The sequence below is a fragment of the Ambystoma mexicanum genome, chromosome 1q (genome assembly GCF_040938575.1).
Source record: "Ambystoma mexicanum isolate Mex_15411 chromosome 1q, UKY_AmexF1_1, whole genome shotgun sequence".
NCBI lineage: Eukaryota > Metazoa > Chordata > Amphibia > Caudata > Ambystomatidae > Ambystoma > Ambystoma mexicanum.
The window spans coordinates 1,427,485,527-1,427,500,940 of NC_090922.1; the positions used below are offsets into that span (position 1 = coordinate 1,427,485,527).

Here is a 15,414-nt window from a genome sequence, read left to right on the forward strand (position 1 = left end):
CACCCTCTGTCCTCCGGGCCCAGGTACCTGCTCACACTGCCACCTTCCCGCACTGCCTCCAGGCCACCCCTTGCACTGGGGTCTGTATCTGTACCCATACAGCCCCCCCCCTTTTCTTCCTGCACTTATCAGGCCTACCCTGTCTGCTGCCTTAAACCTAGCAATTGCAAATTGCTGTCTGCACTACCACTGTTTGTTGCCTTTATTATTTATTTATTTATTGTTATTTATATGTTTCTCCTCTGCTTCGCACTTTCCACTTCTCCCCCCTTCCATGCACTTTTCCCCTCCCCCTCTCCCATGCACTTGTGCGTTCTCAATGTCACTGGGCCTAGTAAGATCGCTGTTTTGTTCTCCCCTGTTCCCCTCCCTTGTCTTGTCGCGCTCTGAAACACTTGTGTTCGTGCGCGATAGAAATAAAATATCAATATCAAAGAGCAGTCCATAAGGATGCTTTTCAGAATATGTGGAATAGGTAGACCAAGGACTCACCTCTCTGGCGCATCTTTCGTTTTGGTCTTCTTGTTGCGGCGAGCCATCTTTGACTTGTGCCCAGCCTTGCGGGCTGGCCCAACCTTGATCGAGGTATTCTCGAAGGGAGTTGTGGAGATGGATACCTTACTTCCACTCTGTCAAATAAAAAAGTATCACAGTTAATTCCAAAAAGATTTGACTATTAATCCCTTTGAGTGTAATGATGTTGGGCAAACGATAACAAGCTTGTTTTAAAAAGAGAGAAACCAACAACCACCATGCAATATTGCAAAGATCATAAATGTTACTCACCATAGTAAGTACTTTACACCCTGTTCACAATCCTCTTTCCAACATACTTATGGCTGTCCATCACATTTGGAAGGGACTGGCAATAGTTGTACAGCACAAATTCACCCCTTTTCAAATGTTGGGGTGGAGCCTGCATGTCGGTGGCTCCAGCGTATGCTGCCCCTGTCCACCAGTAACACTCACCAGCCCTTATTTTGACACATGTTAGAGTGAATAAATAAATCCTATAATTATGGGGGGCTGTGTATGGAGAAAAGGGTCCCCTTTACTTAATGTGTATGGGGGACAACAAGCATTAATCTCCCAGATAGGAGCACACTTAAGACAAAAGATTCTAGAGGAAAGGCCATCTAATTCTTGCATCCGATCAAGTACTCGTGTACATGTAGTAATGCTTACAAAAAGCAGGAGGAGATGACCATGTGGCTGCCTTGGCGATAACGCCCTAGGAAAGGCGTGTCTGGAACACAACCACAGCAGCCTTCACTCTAACTGCATGAGCATAAATGCCCCTTGGCAGATCCTTGGCCATGTAGAGTAGGATTCTGTGCTATAGGAAACTATCCACCAGGCAAGTGATGCCTTGCTGCTCAGCTAAGAACAATTGACTGTCACAAAGAGACAGTCATTCCTTTTTAAATGACGTAGTAGTCCTCTCTAGGTAAAACATAAGGGCGATCCAAGCATCTAGGGAGTACAGCGCTCACTCAGGCACTCTGATGGCGGATCCAGAAAAAAAAAGACAGGCAACAAAAGGGGGATGTGGAAGGAGGACACAATTCTGGAAAGAAACTGTAGGTGAGTGTGTCACACTACCTTGTCTCTGTGAAAAGTCTAAAATGGTTCCAAAGTCAAGAGAGCTTACATTTCACGGATACAGATACAGTAGGAGAAGTAACGGCCAACATATAAGCTTGTTTACACATGACTTATAAGATGTCTGGCTGGGGCAGAGGGGCAAAAGACATGCGTGATATGGTTGCAGACAAGGTAAATAACAATAACGGGTGGAAAGAAACGGATTAGACTTCAAAACACCATGTAATCACTGAGTTAATTCAAGATAATTCAAAGGAGTTTCTGTACGTCCAATGGCTGAGAGTCTGGTAGGATTCTACCTGAATGTCAGATTCTAACAGGAGCTAAATAAAAGGATCAAACCTGATCCAGAGAACTCCTGAGAGGTTTTGAACTCCTTCCCAAGGGCCCAATGGCAGACTCTCAACCACTTACTCCTGCACTGGGTTTTTATGAAAAACATCTTTGCTGTTTGAATAACCCTAAAATTATCATCTGATAGACCCAGGTGATCCAAGGTCAACATCCCAGGAACCAGCTCAGCAATTGATGGAACTGGTGGTGTACCCTCTCTCCTTGCTGATTCTAAATATATGGGAAGACTGGGAGAAAACTAGGTCCAAGGACCATGTCTGGCTGGCCAGTGGCGAGCCATGAAATCAAGGAGGCACCCCGAGATGATCTCCACTTGGCTACCATGCTGGGAATCAGAGGAATCGACCAGAAAGCATACATTGGACTGTGGACCACAGAATGGTTAGCGAGACCCCCAGGGAGCCAACGCCCTGACCCTCACAGGAGGGAAAGGTCCTGAACTTAGTGCTGGATGCTGAACCAAATGACCTGAGTCACCCCCACTGCTGGAAGAACTGCTGCAGCACTGAAGGGTGACGTTCCCATCTGTGTGTGACCTGAACAAGTCTGAGTCTCTCTGCCTTAATGACTAGGCAGACTCATCGCCCTGAAGAAGATGCAATGACAGAGGGCCCAATTATAGCCCGCCACAGAGATCCTGCGCACAGCAGGAGACCTTCTGCCCTGCTGCTTGTTGAAGCAGATTATACATGTAGTGTTGACTGCTTGGATCAGCACTACCTTAACAGAGAAAGATGGAAGGAATCCTGTAGAGCTAAAAAGAAGTCATTGATCTAATCCAACCAATCTAAAGGCTACCACAGACCATAAACCAAGCAGTCCAGGAGGGTGGAATCCCAGCCCTGCAGAGAGGAGTCTGTCATACTCGTAACCTTGTGAGGGTATCTGAGAACGGCATCTCCCCTAACATGTTCCTTCCCATGGAGCAACAGAGAAGCTCTTGCCACAGAATCACAGGGACTGATATCCAGACTGATTGACAATCTCCCAACTGGTCTCAAGAGTTTGCTGGGGGCAGTTATGTTCTCCTTATCCTGAGTCTGGAAAAGGTTATCGGTGTAATGCAGGAGAACTTAAGACCCAGAAGCCTCTGAAACCAGCGCACTAACACCTGACATTGGAACAGAAAGAATCGGACTTTTGCCCTGATGACAGACACTGTGTCCCGTATATGGGAAAGACTACGGCTCTGGAGGTTCAGTCTCTCTGGTCTATGAAGGCCATGGAGCCTGCTCCCAAGCAAGAGAGTTCAGGGTTTGTATTTCAGGCTATTCATTGTTTGAAAGAAGAACCAGGAAGCAGGAAGGCCTGGGAACAGTTCTTGATCTTTCAGCCCTCAGCATATTAATTCCGCTAAAAAGGTTCAAGATGACCATACTGCTCAGATTAGCTGACTGGGACTGGCTGGGTACAGTGGTCCATATGGACACTTATCCTCATATTATCCTCAAATACCTATTTGTCTCCCACCCCCTCCCCCACAGAAAAGTCTGTCTGGAGGTTGCAGAACCGTTTGACAAAAAAAGAGACTCCAGCCAAGATCAGTGACAGACACCAAGATGACAAACCGGTAGTTTGACAGGTTATATTCTGTGATATAGTGAAGGGAACTGGATGGAAAATGTTGTGCAGGGTAGCATATATGTTATATTATACGATACTTGTATAGCACCTTATTGGCATGTCAAAGTGGTGTTGGGTGAATTGCTCTTCGGGACACCATAGTCAGAAAAAACATGAAATAAAAGAGCATGAAAAAGGAAAGGTTACTAACACAGTGACTGTTAGAAAAGGTTTTCTTTTTGCATTAGTAAAAGTATAAACCACGGTATAAAAATATTATCTGTCGCCAGCTCTTCCTAATCACATTGTAAAAGTAAACAAAAAGCCATTATAGAACATTTTTATAATATTACAAAGTATCCTAACCACACTTCACTGTAGGGTGATGTGTGCAATTGTAACAATACAAGAAATTCACCAAGAGAGACATTCTCAGTACTGATAGTCTTATGTACTACTCAGTTTCCCCATAAGACTGAGCAAAAAGACAAGGAGGTAAAACAGAGGGGTTTACTGACCTCTAAACAGTCAGGAAAGATGTCTAAACAAAGCAAAAGGAAAGAGTGTACCATGGCAACTTATGGGAGTAAAGCAGCAAAAAGACAATCTTTCCGAACCGCCATAAAAAAGTATTTGTCCCCTGATGGCAAAATGGCAAACCAACAATCACAGCACGTAATTCATGTCTGGTCCCTCTTGACTTGTCAGTATCACTTCACTACGACCAGTTTACCAGCTGTACTGGATACTTTACCACCAACCAGGAGACCATCACAGCCATTCACGTAAGAGCAGTCATAAAGCACAAACGAGCATACATTTTATCTCCTGATCCCGGGAGACTTCAGGTCACTAGGAATAAATCAATCAGATATGTCTCCCAGATAAGGCTAAATTAGGACTCAACGGGGAAATGTCAGGTATCAAACTGGTCAGGGAAAATACAAATCACAAGGGCTCTTTGCCAGAGTTGCAGTTTATGAATTGTGCCCCAACACCTGCTGAACCCACTGAAGGTAACCCCAACCACAAGTCCCAGCATCAGAGATGGCTGAAATAAAATTGGGGTTCAGAGGCCTCCACGCAATGGCTGGTGTGCCAGTGCACACCACCCTTAACAAGACACTCGTTTCTATGATCCCTCAACAAAGGAGGGATAAGAAACCACCACAATAAATAAAACATGGGTGAGGTTCTTGTATTGAAAATAATACTATTTAATCTGACAGCATCCTTTCCAGCTAGGGATTAGCAGACAATGTACCCAAGTTAACAAATTGATGCAAGATGCCACACCAACTACAGGACATCAAGCAATGTGCATACGAGTTGCTGTGGAACAGTTAAACATAAGTATAATCAGGCCTTTGTTTTCTGTGTATAACTGAGTGTTTAAATATGAACCAAAACAAGAATATGCCATTTAAACTGGTTGCATTTTCAATAAGACCTACATATAAATATAATTTAAAATATGCCTGATATGGATAAAGCAATACTTTTTAATTTTTTTTTTTATTTAAAATGATTTAGTTTATACATAAACTTTTCATTTCATCAACATTTCTTTCAACGTTTCAAATATCCATAGTTCTCCAAAAACCATACTCAAAACTTTTAACAATCTGTGGGTTAGAAACAGTAGGCTCAGTTTGGTACTAGTTTCATGATCTTTTCCCAAAATGTTATGATTAGAAATATCAGCTTTTTGTCTTGACCCAAAAGTATTTGTGCCCATCGTTCTTCTGGGCTGACTGTTTCATTTCTGATATTAAAGTAGGATCTGCATAGAGCTCTTTCTTCCTGTAGTTTTGGGCATTCATAACGATGTGCTGGAGTGTTTTGATGATTCCTTCACATTTACAGATCCTGCATTCTTGAGTCTCATTGTCTTGCTGTTTGATTATAGTCAATCTTGTTCTGGTAGGAAGTAAATTGAGTCGGAACTTCATTTAAAGACATCGTATTCTTGTATCAGGGAAAATCTTCAGATACGCTGGTAAGTGTGTGATGGCTCTTACTTCTATGTCGCAAGTCAGATTTTCTTTATAAGTAGCTTTCAAAGCGATAGTCTTGATCCAGTCATTCCACATCAGTTTTTTCTTTGCGGGTTGTGGACGCAGTATCAGCATATCTGTTGGTATTTCTTCTTGTTCAAGAAGTTTCATCATCTCTTGGTTCCAGTCATGTAAGATTTTTGCACAGGTCGCGTTGTTTGTTGTTCTCAGCATTTCAATTGCTGGGATCCTTTCATTAGAGATTATCTTGCGGTATAGGCTCCATTTTTTCCATACCACTATCGACTTTATCAACTGGATTGCCCATTCAAAGCGTATTCGAACAATAGGAAAGCTCGGTGGTAGTAGATTCATTATTTTCCACCAGAATACGGCCTCTAGTTTTGACCAGATAGTTGACTGCAGTTTTATCAGAGCTTTACATCCATACAAAAGTGCTGGGATCACTTTGCTCTTATAGAAGGTTATAACTGGAACAAAGGAGAATTTCCAAATTTTTTGTATAACGGAACACCTTGTCTGGCTAGAAAATAAATTTTCTTTTGAAGCAGAGCAGCCCATTCTGATTCATCTTTAGATTGGTTAATCGTAATCCCCAAATATTTAAACGACTGCACTGTGTATCGTATGTACATTGATCTTTAGCTTTGGAGTCCTATCTTTTGGTTTGGGCTTCCGTATGGCCATGATTTTGGTTTTGTCGATGTTTATTTTAAGCTAATTTCTAGCCATGTATTTTGCCAGCATGTGTATGCTGACTTGTAGACCTCGTGGTGTTTTATCTAGCAGTATGATATCATCAGCGTACATCATCAGAGACAATGGTGTTGAATTTATTTTTGGTGGATTTGTTGCTGATGATACATTTCTTGTTCGATCTCGGCTGTGGACATATTGAAAAGTGTGGCTGCCAAGTGGCAGCCTTGCTTGAGGCCGTTTGATGTCTCTATGCCCGATGTTTGTATCCCATCTTTGGTCAGTCTCACTCATATTTTGGTATCCGTGTAGAGTAGTTTGATGGGTTGTGGGATATGTGCTGGGCATTTCCACTTTTCAAGCTTGTTCCATAGGAGCTGACGATTTATAGTGTCAAAAGCTAGATGAAGGTCCACGAATGCCATCCACACTGTTGTCTTTTTATACATAGCTACCTGTTTATTCAAATTTAGGAGGAAGAGGTTAACAATTGTACTGACTTGTGGGATCTAATAAGGCTAGTGGCCTGTAATTTTCCAGATTTTCTTTGGCTCCTTGCTTGTAGATCGGGATTAGAGTCGCCGATCTCCATGTTGATGGTTTGTTATGTTCATTTATTATGGTTAAGAATTGAACCATAATAGTTGCCCACGCCTCTGGGGATTTCTTAATATATTCATTCGGGACCAGGTGCCTGTGACGTGTTAAGCTTGGTAATCATTTGGATGATGTCCTCTTTTGAACTGGAGATAGTACCATTTAGTTGTACTTAGTTGAATGTCATTAACTGCGTTTGGCCTTTTGCCATATAGTTCAGAGAAATACTCTATCCAATGTTTTTCTATCACATTTTGTACAAGATGGTGTTGTATTGTATACAGTGCGTTCAAAAGGGACCATAGGTCACGGGTATTTCGGTTCTTGAGGCATTGAAGCATAAGTGCTGCATCATTCTGCAATATGATACTTGATGTGTCTTTATCCAGTTCCGATATCTATTTTTTTCAGTTTTTATTGCTTGTTGATTTATGGCATTATTATTTTTCTGTAGTAACCTACATGCTATCCTCAGTTCTCTTTTTTTCTCCTTAATTTGTGGGTCGTACTGATGTTTATGAGGGTGCTTAAGGATCGCCCTTATGTTCTTTCCTCTCTGGAAGGGGCTAGTAACCATTCATTATTTAGCTTCTCCGTAGAGGTTTCCTCAGACTGCTGAAGGTCTTGTGCCAAAACATCCATCTGAAATGGGGTTATTCTTAATCTCGTTTGCTGGGTATTAAGTTCCAAAGACGGGAAAAGTTTGCTTATGTCTGGTAATTCCTTGTCTCATCCAATTCGGGGTTAGCATATGATGGTCACTATAGGGATTTGTATAATTTCCATCATTCTTTGGGTTTTCTGTATGTTTGGAGATGTGAAAATATAATCCAATATAGCCTCTGATGAGCGCTGCCTCCATGTTGGAATCATTTTATTTTTCTTGTTGGTTTTGGTATTTTCCTGCGTTACTGAGGTTTCTCATCTCCATTTATTTGATCCACAATTTTTTTTTACCCGTTAGAAGATTTTGGTCTTTGGGATTGCCATTTTGATCCATTAGGTGGATGTTTAAATCATGACAGATCACTACATCAGTCTTGGTGTATTTTTCAATTATCCGATCCAGCTCTGACAACACTTTGTCAATGAAGGTCAACTCATTACTCACTGCTGGATTCCAATATAAATTAATTACAACTAGAGTGGGCATGTCTCTAAGTTGTTTCGTCGAGGCAAGGAGTCCATCTTCTCTTTGCATTAATGTATATTGTATCCATTGGTTCACATTTCTTGATTCAATTGGGACCCATGGCGAGTCCATCTTTATTAACATCAGTTGGCCTGTGGAGGGTCTTCCTTTTTGTTGTACATGGGCTGGATTAATAAAGACAATGTACCCTTCACAAACTGGAGGCTGTGACTACCACGTCTCCTGTAGGCATATTATGTGGCTGCCTACTAGGTTCGCGTGTGTCTGTTCAAAGCCTCTTGTGTTCCGCGAGAGCAATTTCATCTCAGGTTGTTTTGCCACTGTTAATGGTTATTGGTGTCGGTTAGTGAATTTTGTCCCTGTATTCCTCTTAGTAGTTGCCTCCTTCCATTCTCGAGCTAGTGCTCCGTTTCCTTTCAATTCGCTCTTGTGTAGATATATGTGAATCCTAATATCTTGCGTTCTTATGCGTTTTAGTTCTTGAAACGCTCCTAGTAATCGTAGAGTATTGGTTCGATTTAAGATCACTGGGGATTTTGCTTGATTAGATAGTCTCAATGTTATCAAAAACTTTTCTTGGACCTTTGATAAAGTATTATAAGAGTAGACTCCACATTTCTGAAATCAGAATCATGCTGCAGTTTGATCAGATAAAGCAATGCTTCTTAAAACCAAAAACTCATCCAATACACAAAATTTGCATCAACTACATTAAAACAGTTGCATCGGTTACCTCTACCTCATGGAGAGTCACTTCACTTTATACAGACCTAATGTAAAACTTGGTCAAAGAAAAGCTACAGGAATAGGTGTTATACAGGCCAATGTGAAGGTTCTTTTTTAACATGCTATGAGAACAGACATTCAGGTGATCATGGCTATTGCATGGGAAATTGACCCTCGAAAGTTAACTTGCAGGAAGAGACTTCTTACCCCAATGATTACATGCATAGGAAGAGTAACATTCTAGGCAGACACTATTAGTGCAGACACAACATTTCTAGCTACAAACAAAAAGGAGTACCTTCAGGATGAGTTCCACCACCTCGGTGTGCACTAACCCATTCACAGGTTCTCCATTGACGTGCGTGATCAGGTCGCCCTCCCGCAAACCGGCCTCGTGTGCAGGGCCTCCATCTTCCACATGCTGATGGAAGAAGCAGGAAGATAGTTATCAGTTGACAATACCCTGTTCCAGTGCCATAGATTATCCCCACTATGCAGTCAGCAAGCATACAGCACAATTTGATTAAGAAACCATTCTCCTCTCTCTCATTTTAGCATACATATGGTGGTAGAGCTGATATTGGGCAGCCCAAATTCATTCTCTACACCCTCAGGCAGAGGCAGTCACTTGGCACGTAATCGCTGGTGTGTACAATATCTGGAACATAGGGCCCTAAGTTGCACACGTGAAAAAGCGTCAATTGAATTCCCTCTCTTTATAGGTTAGCCAACGTTTAAGGGCACAAAATGGTGGCCTAGGCAAGCAAAAATAATGCTCACTGTGTTATGAGCGCAGTCATTTTGTGATATGGATTGGGTCACATTAGGTATCAAGCACACCATGGGGGATTTGAGGCTGAAGCATCAGTTGGAGTCTCAAGAAAATTACGGGGTTGCATGTTGTAACCCTTATCTAGCCTGATCATGAGGCTTAGGTGGCACATCCTCGCAGTGTGGTAGCGGAGGGCTAAAGTCTGTAATGGAGTATCATGCACATCTGTACTGAGTGCCATCTATGACACTAAACACATTTCTTTTGCAATCAAGTTTGTGGGTTTTGGTTTGTGGATCTATCTACCCTCCCTCCCCCCAATATCTCAACATGTACACCATTAACTTAATAATCCATAATGGCCCAGGGTGGGTTTACTGTCTTAGCTGAGCAGTTCCTACCTTTTATAACATAAAAAGTACAAAGTGTTTTTGTGATCTCCTTCATGCAACATGAAAATACTTGTTCTGGGGCCCTTCAAATGTACTGTGTGTGCACTCGTTGCTGTGTAAAGGAGGCATTATGCAAGGTATGCTTAGACTACCTATCAAGAGAAAACGTGACCTAAAGAGCCTAGTTGGGTAAACGTGAGAATGCAAAGAACCTTGACACGTGACACAAAAATAATGTTCAGCTCCCAAGCAATGGAAACCATCCATGTGATGCCATGGGATTAATAGACAGTGCTGGGGTGTAGGGCTGCCGAAGAACATTGTGTGGAAGTAGAGGATTGGGGGCATTGAAACCTCACCAATGAGGCGGAGTTATCATATTTCACAGAATGCAAGAAACCCAAGAGAACAAAAAAGTGGAAGAATTCCAACGCTGAAAAGAGTTCTAGAATCATAAAGTGTTGAAGGCTCTGAACTATCAGTCCGTTCATTTCCACACATACCCAGACCATGTGATGCACGGTGTAGATGTCGCTGTCCCCCATGTACACACGGATGGCCCGCAGGGTGAAGCCATACTTCTTGCCAGCTCGGTGGATGACAGTCGGTGGCTTAAGATTGCTGATGATGGGAGAGAAATCTCTGCTCGGTGAGGAGTCTCGTGAGGAAGGATTCGAGGACAGGGAGCGGGGAGACATCGGGCTTGCCAGTGGAGAGCAGGTATGGTGGTCTGCAGGGAAATGGAGAAAGATCATGAATACAAATTATTTGAAATCGGTGTGGTGATACTGATACAATAAGCTCTGTTCACAGAGCAGATCTTAAAGACTGAACAAAGACTGCTGTTAGCTTACTTTTATATTATTTTTAACTAAGCATAAAAATAGGTTGTGATTTTGCAGATGATACACTATCTTAAAGATCACACTATCATGACCAGTGATTCTGCAAATTTCCTTTAAAAAAACTGCTAATCAAACTTTAAAATAACTTTTCTACAATGATGAACAGTTCGGCAGTGGCATGAATATATCATTCCTTTGTGTAAAATTCATCAATTGAGCCCATTCTCTGCAGTAAATTAAACTCTGGGTCTTGCAGGTTATGTTTTGCTTGAGCTGCGCATTATTAGGTCTGTTATACAAATTCTGCAAAACATAGAAATTGTACTGTGGCTGTTTTCTAGGTATTAGAATGCAATGTCTACCTTGCAGTGGATCAAATAAACATAATTGTTATGTGGCATTTAAAACTGTGTTTCTAAGCGCTCCTAAGCTTGGTACGCAAGAGGGGAGATGTCACAATGTGTCTAGGATCTCAATGCTTGTTATGTGACAAAGCAAGGATTGGAACTCTAGTTTCATGGCTCTTTAGCTACTAGGACATCTCCTGATGGCAGTCTCCTTTCGGGCAGTCATTCCATTCGAATTAGCAGCTGATGGTCTTATTATATCTGCTTTTAAAAGGCAACTGCAAGTGTTCAGAGGCATTTAACTAGAAGGGCAGCTGTAGTGCAGGTTTTCACTTTCACTGTCCTCATCCCACAATGGTCATAATCTGTGCTTTGGAGAACTACACTCAGGAGAGCAACAGACAGGTGAGTCTCCTGAACCATCGATGCTTATGAACAATTCATGGTTTCAATTTCACAATTACTATGGAAGAGTTTCTTGATGGGAACATTTTCTGTCACTACTAGGCTAGGATAAAATTGTATAAATGAAGCACACGAGTGCCCTATTGTAGGAAACACTGGGCAATTGGATATGTTGCTTAAATTACAACAAATTAAATAAGGAACATCAAACATCTAGCATCTGTAACAATGTGCAAAGCATAGATGGGGCAGACTCGGGTCGAACAATCAGTAAAGGTGCACCTGGAGCCCAGTGAAAAACTATGTATAGCTACCAGTGCTTACCGGACGGAATCATCAGGGAGAGAGCTGTGGCCGATGCAGATTTGATGACTTTGTTGATTGGTCGGGAGGTGCGCTTCTCCAACGAATCTCCAGAGAGTAGCCGATGCCGGGCCCTGCGCACAGCCAAATCGCTGATGGCTTTCGGGGTGGTGAACTCTGACCCCTCGTAGCTGTTACTACGGGTGCGTTGATCAGACAAGCCTGGAGTGCTTCCAGCTGGAGGTTTAATTACAATACATAAGAACCATAATGAATTTCAAGGCTTAGATTATCCATAAAATCAGCAAGGGTTTGCAATAATAAAGCTGCCTGACCAGCTTTAATATGAATATATATCAGAAGCAACGTTCAGGCAGTATTCATTCAAAATAAACATTTTTCATCCTATCCACCAGTTGAAAAATAGAACTGTGACACTGCAAGCAGGCAATGGGACTAATTAAAGCATCACTTTTCTTATCACTTACTTGAAGTGGGTCAGATCTTGATTCTGAACAAAAGAAGAAATTAGTTACCTAACAGGGCAATCAGTCTAATCGTAGTCTAGCCTCTGCAGATTTGTCTCCTTCTGGATAATCTCCAAGACAATTAAGTAGGTCCCACACTTTACATTGCAGGCTACAGGGTGCATCAGGGATACCTAGAGGCACCATGTGTCAGCAGAAGTGAAGACCCTCCGGCTACAAATAGCACTGCATGATCCTTGCCCTCTGAATTTCTTCTCAATGTGGCAGAACGTTGGGACTCATGTAGGCTTTCAAAAAATAAAGAAACTCAAATATTGGAATAATTTAGCCTAGTTTGTCGGATATCTCCTTATGAATCCCTCTACTCCTGGTTAACGTTTTTATAAATACACTATTTGTTGCTGTATTTTGGGTATAGCTACATATTTGAATTGAAAGTTACTACATGTGTCATTCTGAATAAAGAGTGCATATCTTTCAGTATAACTGTTTAGTGTAGTCTCTTGGGGTGTATATTTTGGACTAACTAACTCACTACCAATCTTTCTTCCTCAATTGAGTAGAGTTTGACTTTTCTGCTATAGTTATCAATAAGAGAGCTTGGTCTAACTTCTTGTTGGAATCCAGTCTGACTATTAGGATGAATGGTTTCACATCCTTTACCAGAGAGCAGGCATAAGGGCTACCCCAAAACGGTGTCATCTTAAAATAGGTAGGAGAAGCCGAAGAAGGATAACACGTTGCAGAGGGTGGGCGTGCAGGGATAGAGTGAGGAAAATACAATGGGGCCCACAACAGAATATTATGGGAGGGCCAAGTAGGATGGGAGCTAGAAAAGCACCATGACATATACTAAGAAAAGACAACAAGGCGGAAGTGGGGGCTGGCCTTGCAGGACTGAAGAACAGGTAAGGCTGGAGATTTTCTTGTGAGCATCTATTCCATAAGGTTATTTTCGAATGCAATCTGATATTATTACATTGCTGCATGCAGCACACACAAATAAGAGGCTATGTTCACTTAGCACAGTGTAATACAGGAGCACTTTGAAAAAAGAATTTCAGAGCCTCTTTTGGTGCTCAGTCTAACCCAGGAGCCTGGAAATGATAGTGCTCATGACATCAAGAGTGTACATGGTGGTTTACAGCATGTTGCGGTCGGCAATTGTCAAGCCAGCTGTGAGAAACCTGAAGGTCTCACCCCCGTTAGTCCCTGGGGATCTTGCATCCAGGTGGCCAAGACACGGCCATCGCTTATAGTATCACTGACAGCCCACAGTGAGCGACAACGGACTAACAACAGAGCCGTATAGCCGACATGTCCAAACACAAAGGTCAGGCAAGGTCAAGGCAATTACTGATAATTACACACACCTGGCTTCCATCAAACTTCCCCACACGGATAAAAGGCGCAGCACGAAAGCACACTCTGAACGAGGCAAAGCACACAAAGAGACAGCAGTTCCAAGATGGCAGTTTAATACAAGGAGAAAGACGGTGAGACCAGAGAGGGGTGCAAGGAGGGAAGTGACTTTGACCTTTAAAGACCGTTACTATCGTGAGCCTTGGAAAGTAAGAAACCGAAGAACAGGAACAAAAGCTTATCAAACCTGCAGTGTGTGTCGGAGGTACCTGGGGCTCTCCAGTGTCGCTAACCAAAGCGGGAAGGAGTGGTACTGTCCTTGGATCCTACAACAAACCAGCATCAGCAAAGACTGCACAGCCAGTGAGTCAGAGAGACTGATACCAAACCAGCCTGTGCAAGCAGCAACATTGGATGAAGATAAAGAGAGAGGACAGTGTGTGAGACGTATGTGACGAGCCACAGAAATATAATTGGAAACCAAAGGAGTGACTGAATTTTGGGAGGCCAAGCCAAGATACCGTAAAGGGATCTGAGCCCGGCTGAGGGGGATCTGGGTTGAACCGTGAGTCACCAGAGAAAGAATATTTTTTGAACTTTGAAAAAAGGGAATCTGAGCCAAGAAAATGGGGAATTCAACGTTGAACTTTTTGTATTGAAAGGGATCTGAGCCTGGCTGAGGGATATCCAGGGTGAACACTCAAAATTGAATACTGGTAAAAGGAAAATAACATTTGCAGCTTGTTTTTTGTACATCAGACCCTCTGAGTCAAGAGACTTTTTTAAGAAGCAAAGAGACTTGGACACAGAAGGTGCTGATGCTGGAAATGGAACTATATCCTCATGCCGCAGAAGCCAGAGTGTGTGCTTTCTTGAAGTGAACTGCCTTGCCCAGTGCTGAAAACGTGGGGAAGGGAGGCCAACGGCCTGAACATCCTGACATATCATTTTCTGAACACTTTCTTTTTCATCAAAACTACCCCACATTATTTTTAAATGAATATTAAGGATTTGCAATATTTTTTTAGAATATTCCCTTTTATTTTGACAAGACTCCACTAGGACTGCATTATTATTATTAGATGGTCGTAGCTAGCTCCCATCTGTAGATATAGGTTTAGATCTGCATTTATCACACTCTTGCTAAAGTTCCATAAACACCCTTGAATGTAGTTACTTCTGTCTCTCTTACTATTGATACCATGCCTTCCTTACACAGCCCATAAGTACAGTGGAAGAGATCATTGCCACAGTGGAATTATTTATGCAATGTCAGCAAAAGTGCGGCCTCCCTTTTCCCTTCCCTCACATAGATGGGTTTACTGATGGCAATTTCAATTTGGTTGTCACACGGGTGGCATCTTATTAAGACTACTGCTGTTGCAATGCCTAGAGGGCCTCCTTGTATATAGAAGTGAGGCACTGTGAGTAAAGGTATACTTACTAAGTTCCCGCTCCTTAGCCAACTAAAGGTTTCTACGGAGTCAGCACATTCGGAAATTGAATGTTTTTGATTCTGATTGCAGACTTGTGAGGGGGACAAACTAAAGCACATGCACTAAATCATATTCTACAATCAGTTATTGCCAATCTTTAATTCAGTTTGATAGAATTGTATTGATAATATGATGTAACAATATTAGTTATGTATTCTTGCCAATAGAAGTAAAAACCAAATGAACAAAGAGTAATAAAACATTTTTTAAAGATATATCTGGAGAAGCTAAGACAATATGTCCTATTATTTCCAATCAAAGTTCACTGTACAAGGACAGGAGGCATCAGTCC

General features: G+C 42.1%; 1 protein-coding gene across 11 annotated transcripts in view; it reads right to left on the reverse strand.

Annotated features, from left to right (window-relative positions):
• Positions 1–15,414, reverse strand: part of LOC138548762 (microtubule-associated serine/threonine-protein kinase 2-like) — a 2,396,492-nt gene that overhangs the window by 68,131 nt on the left and 2,312,947 nt on the right. For all 11 annotated transcript variants that reach the window (XM_069642298.1, XM_069642297.1, XM_069642303.1 and 8 more), the window contains 4 exons: positions 11,798–12,013; positions 10,380–10,606; positions 9,011–9,133; positions 493–629 (listed from right to left, as the gene is read on the reverse strand). In XM_069642298.1, the coding sequence (XP_069498399.1) occupies positions 493–629; positions 9,011–9,133; positions 10,380–10,606; positions 11,798–12,013 (703 nt within the window). The remainder of the gene's footprint in view (positions 1–492; positions 630–9,010; positions 9,134–10,379; positions 10,607–11,797; positions 12,014–15,414) is intronic.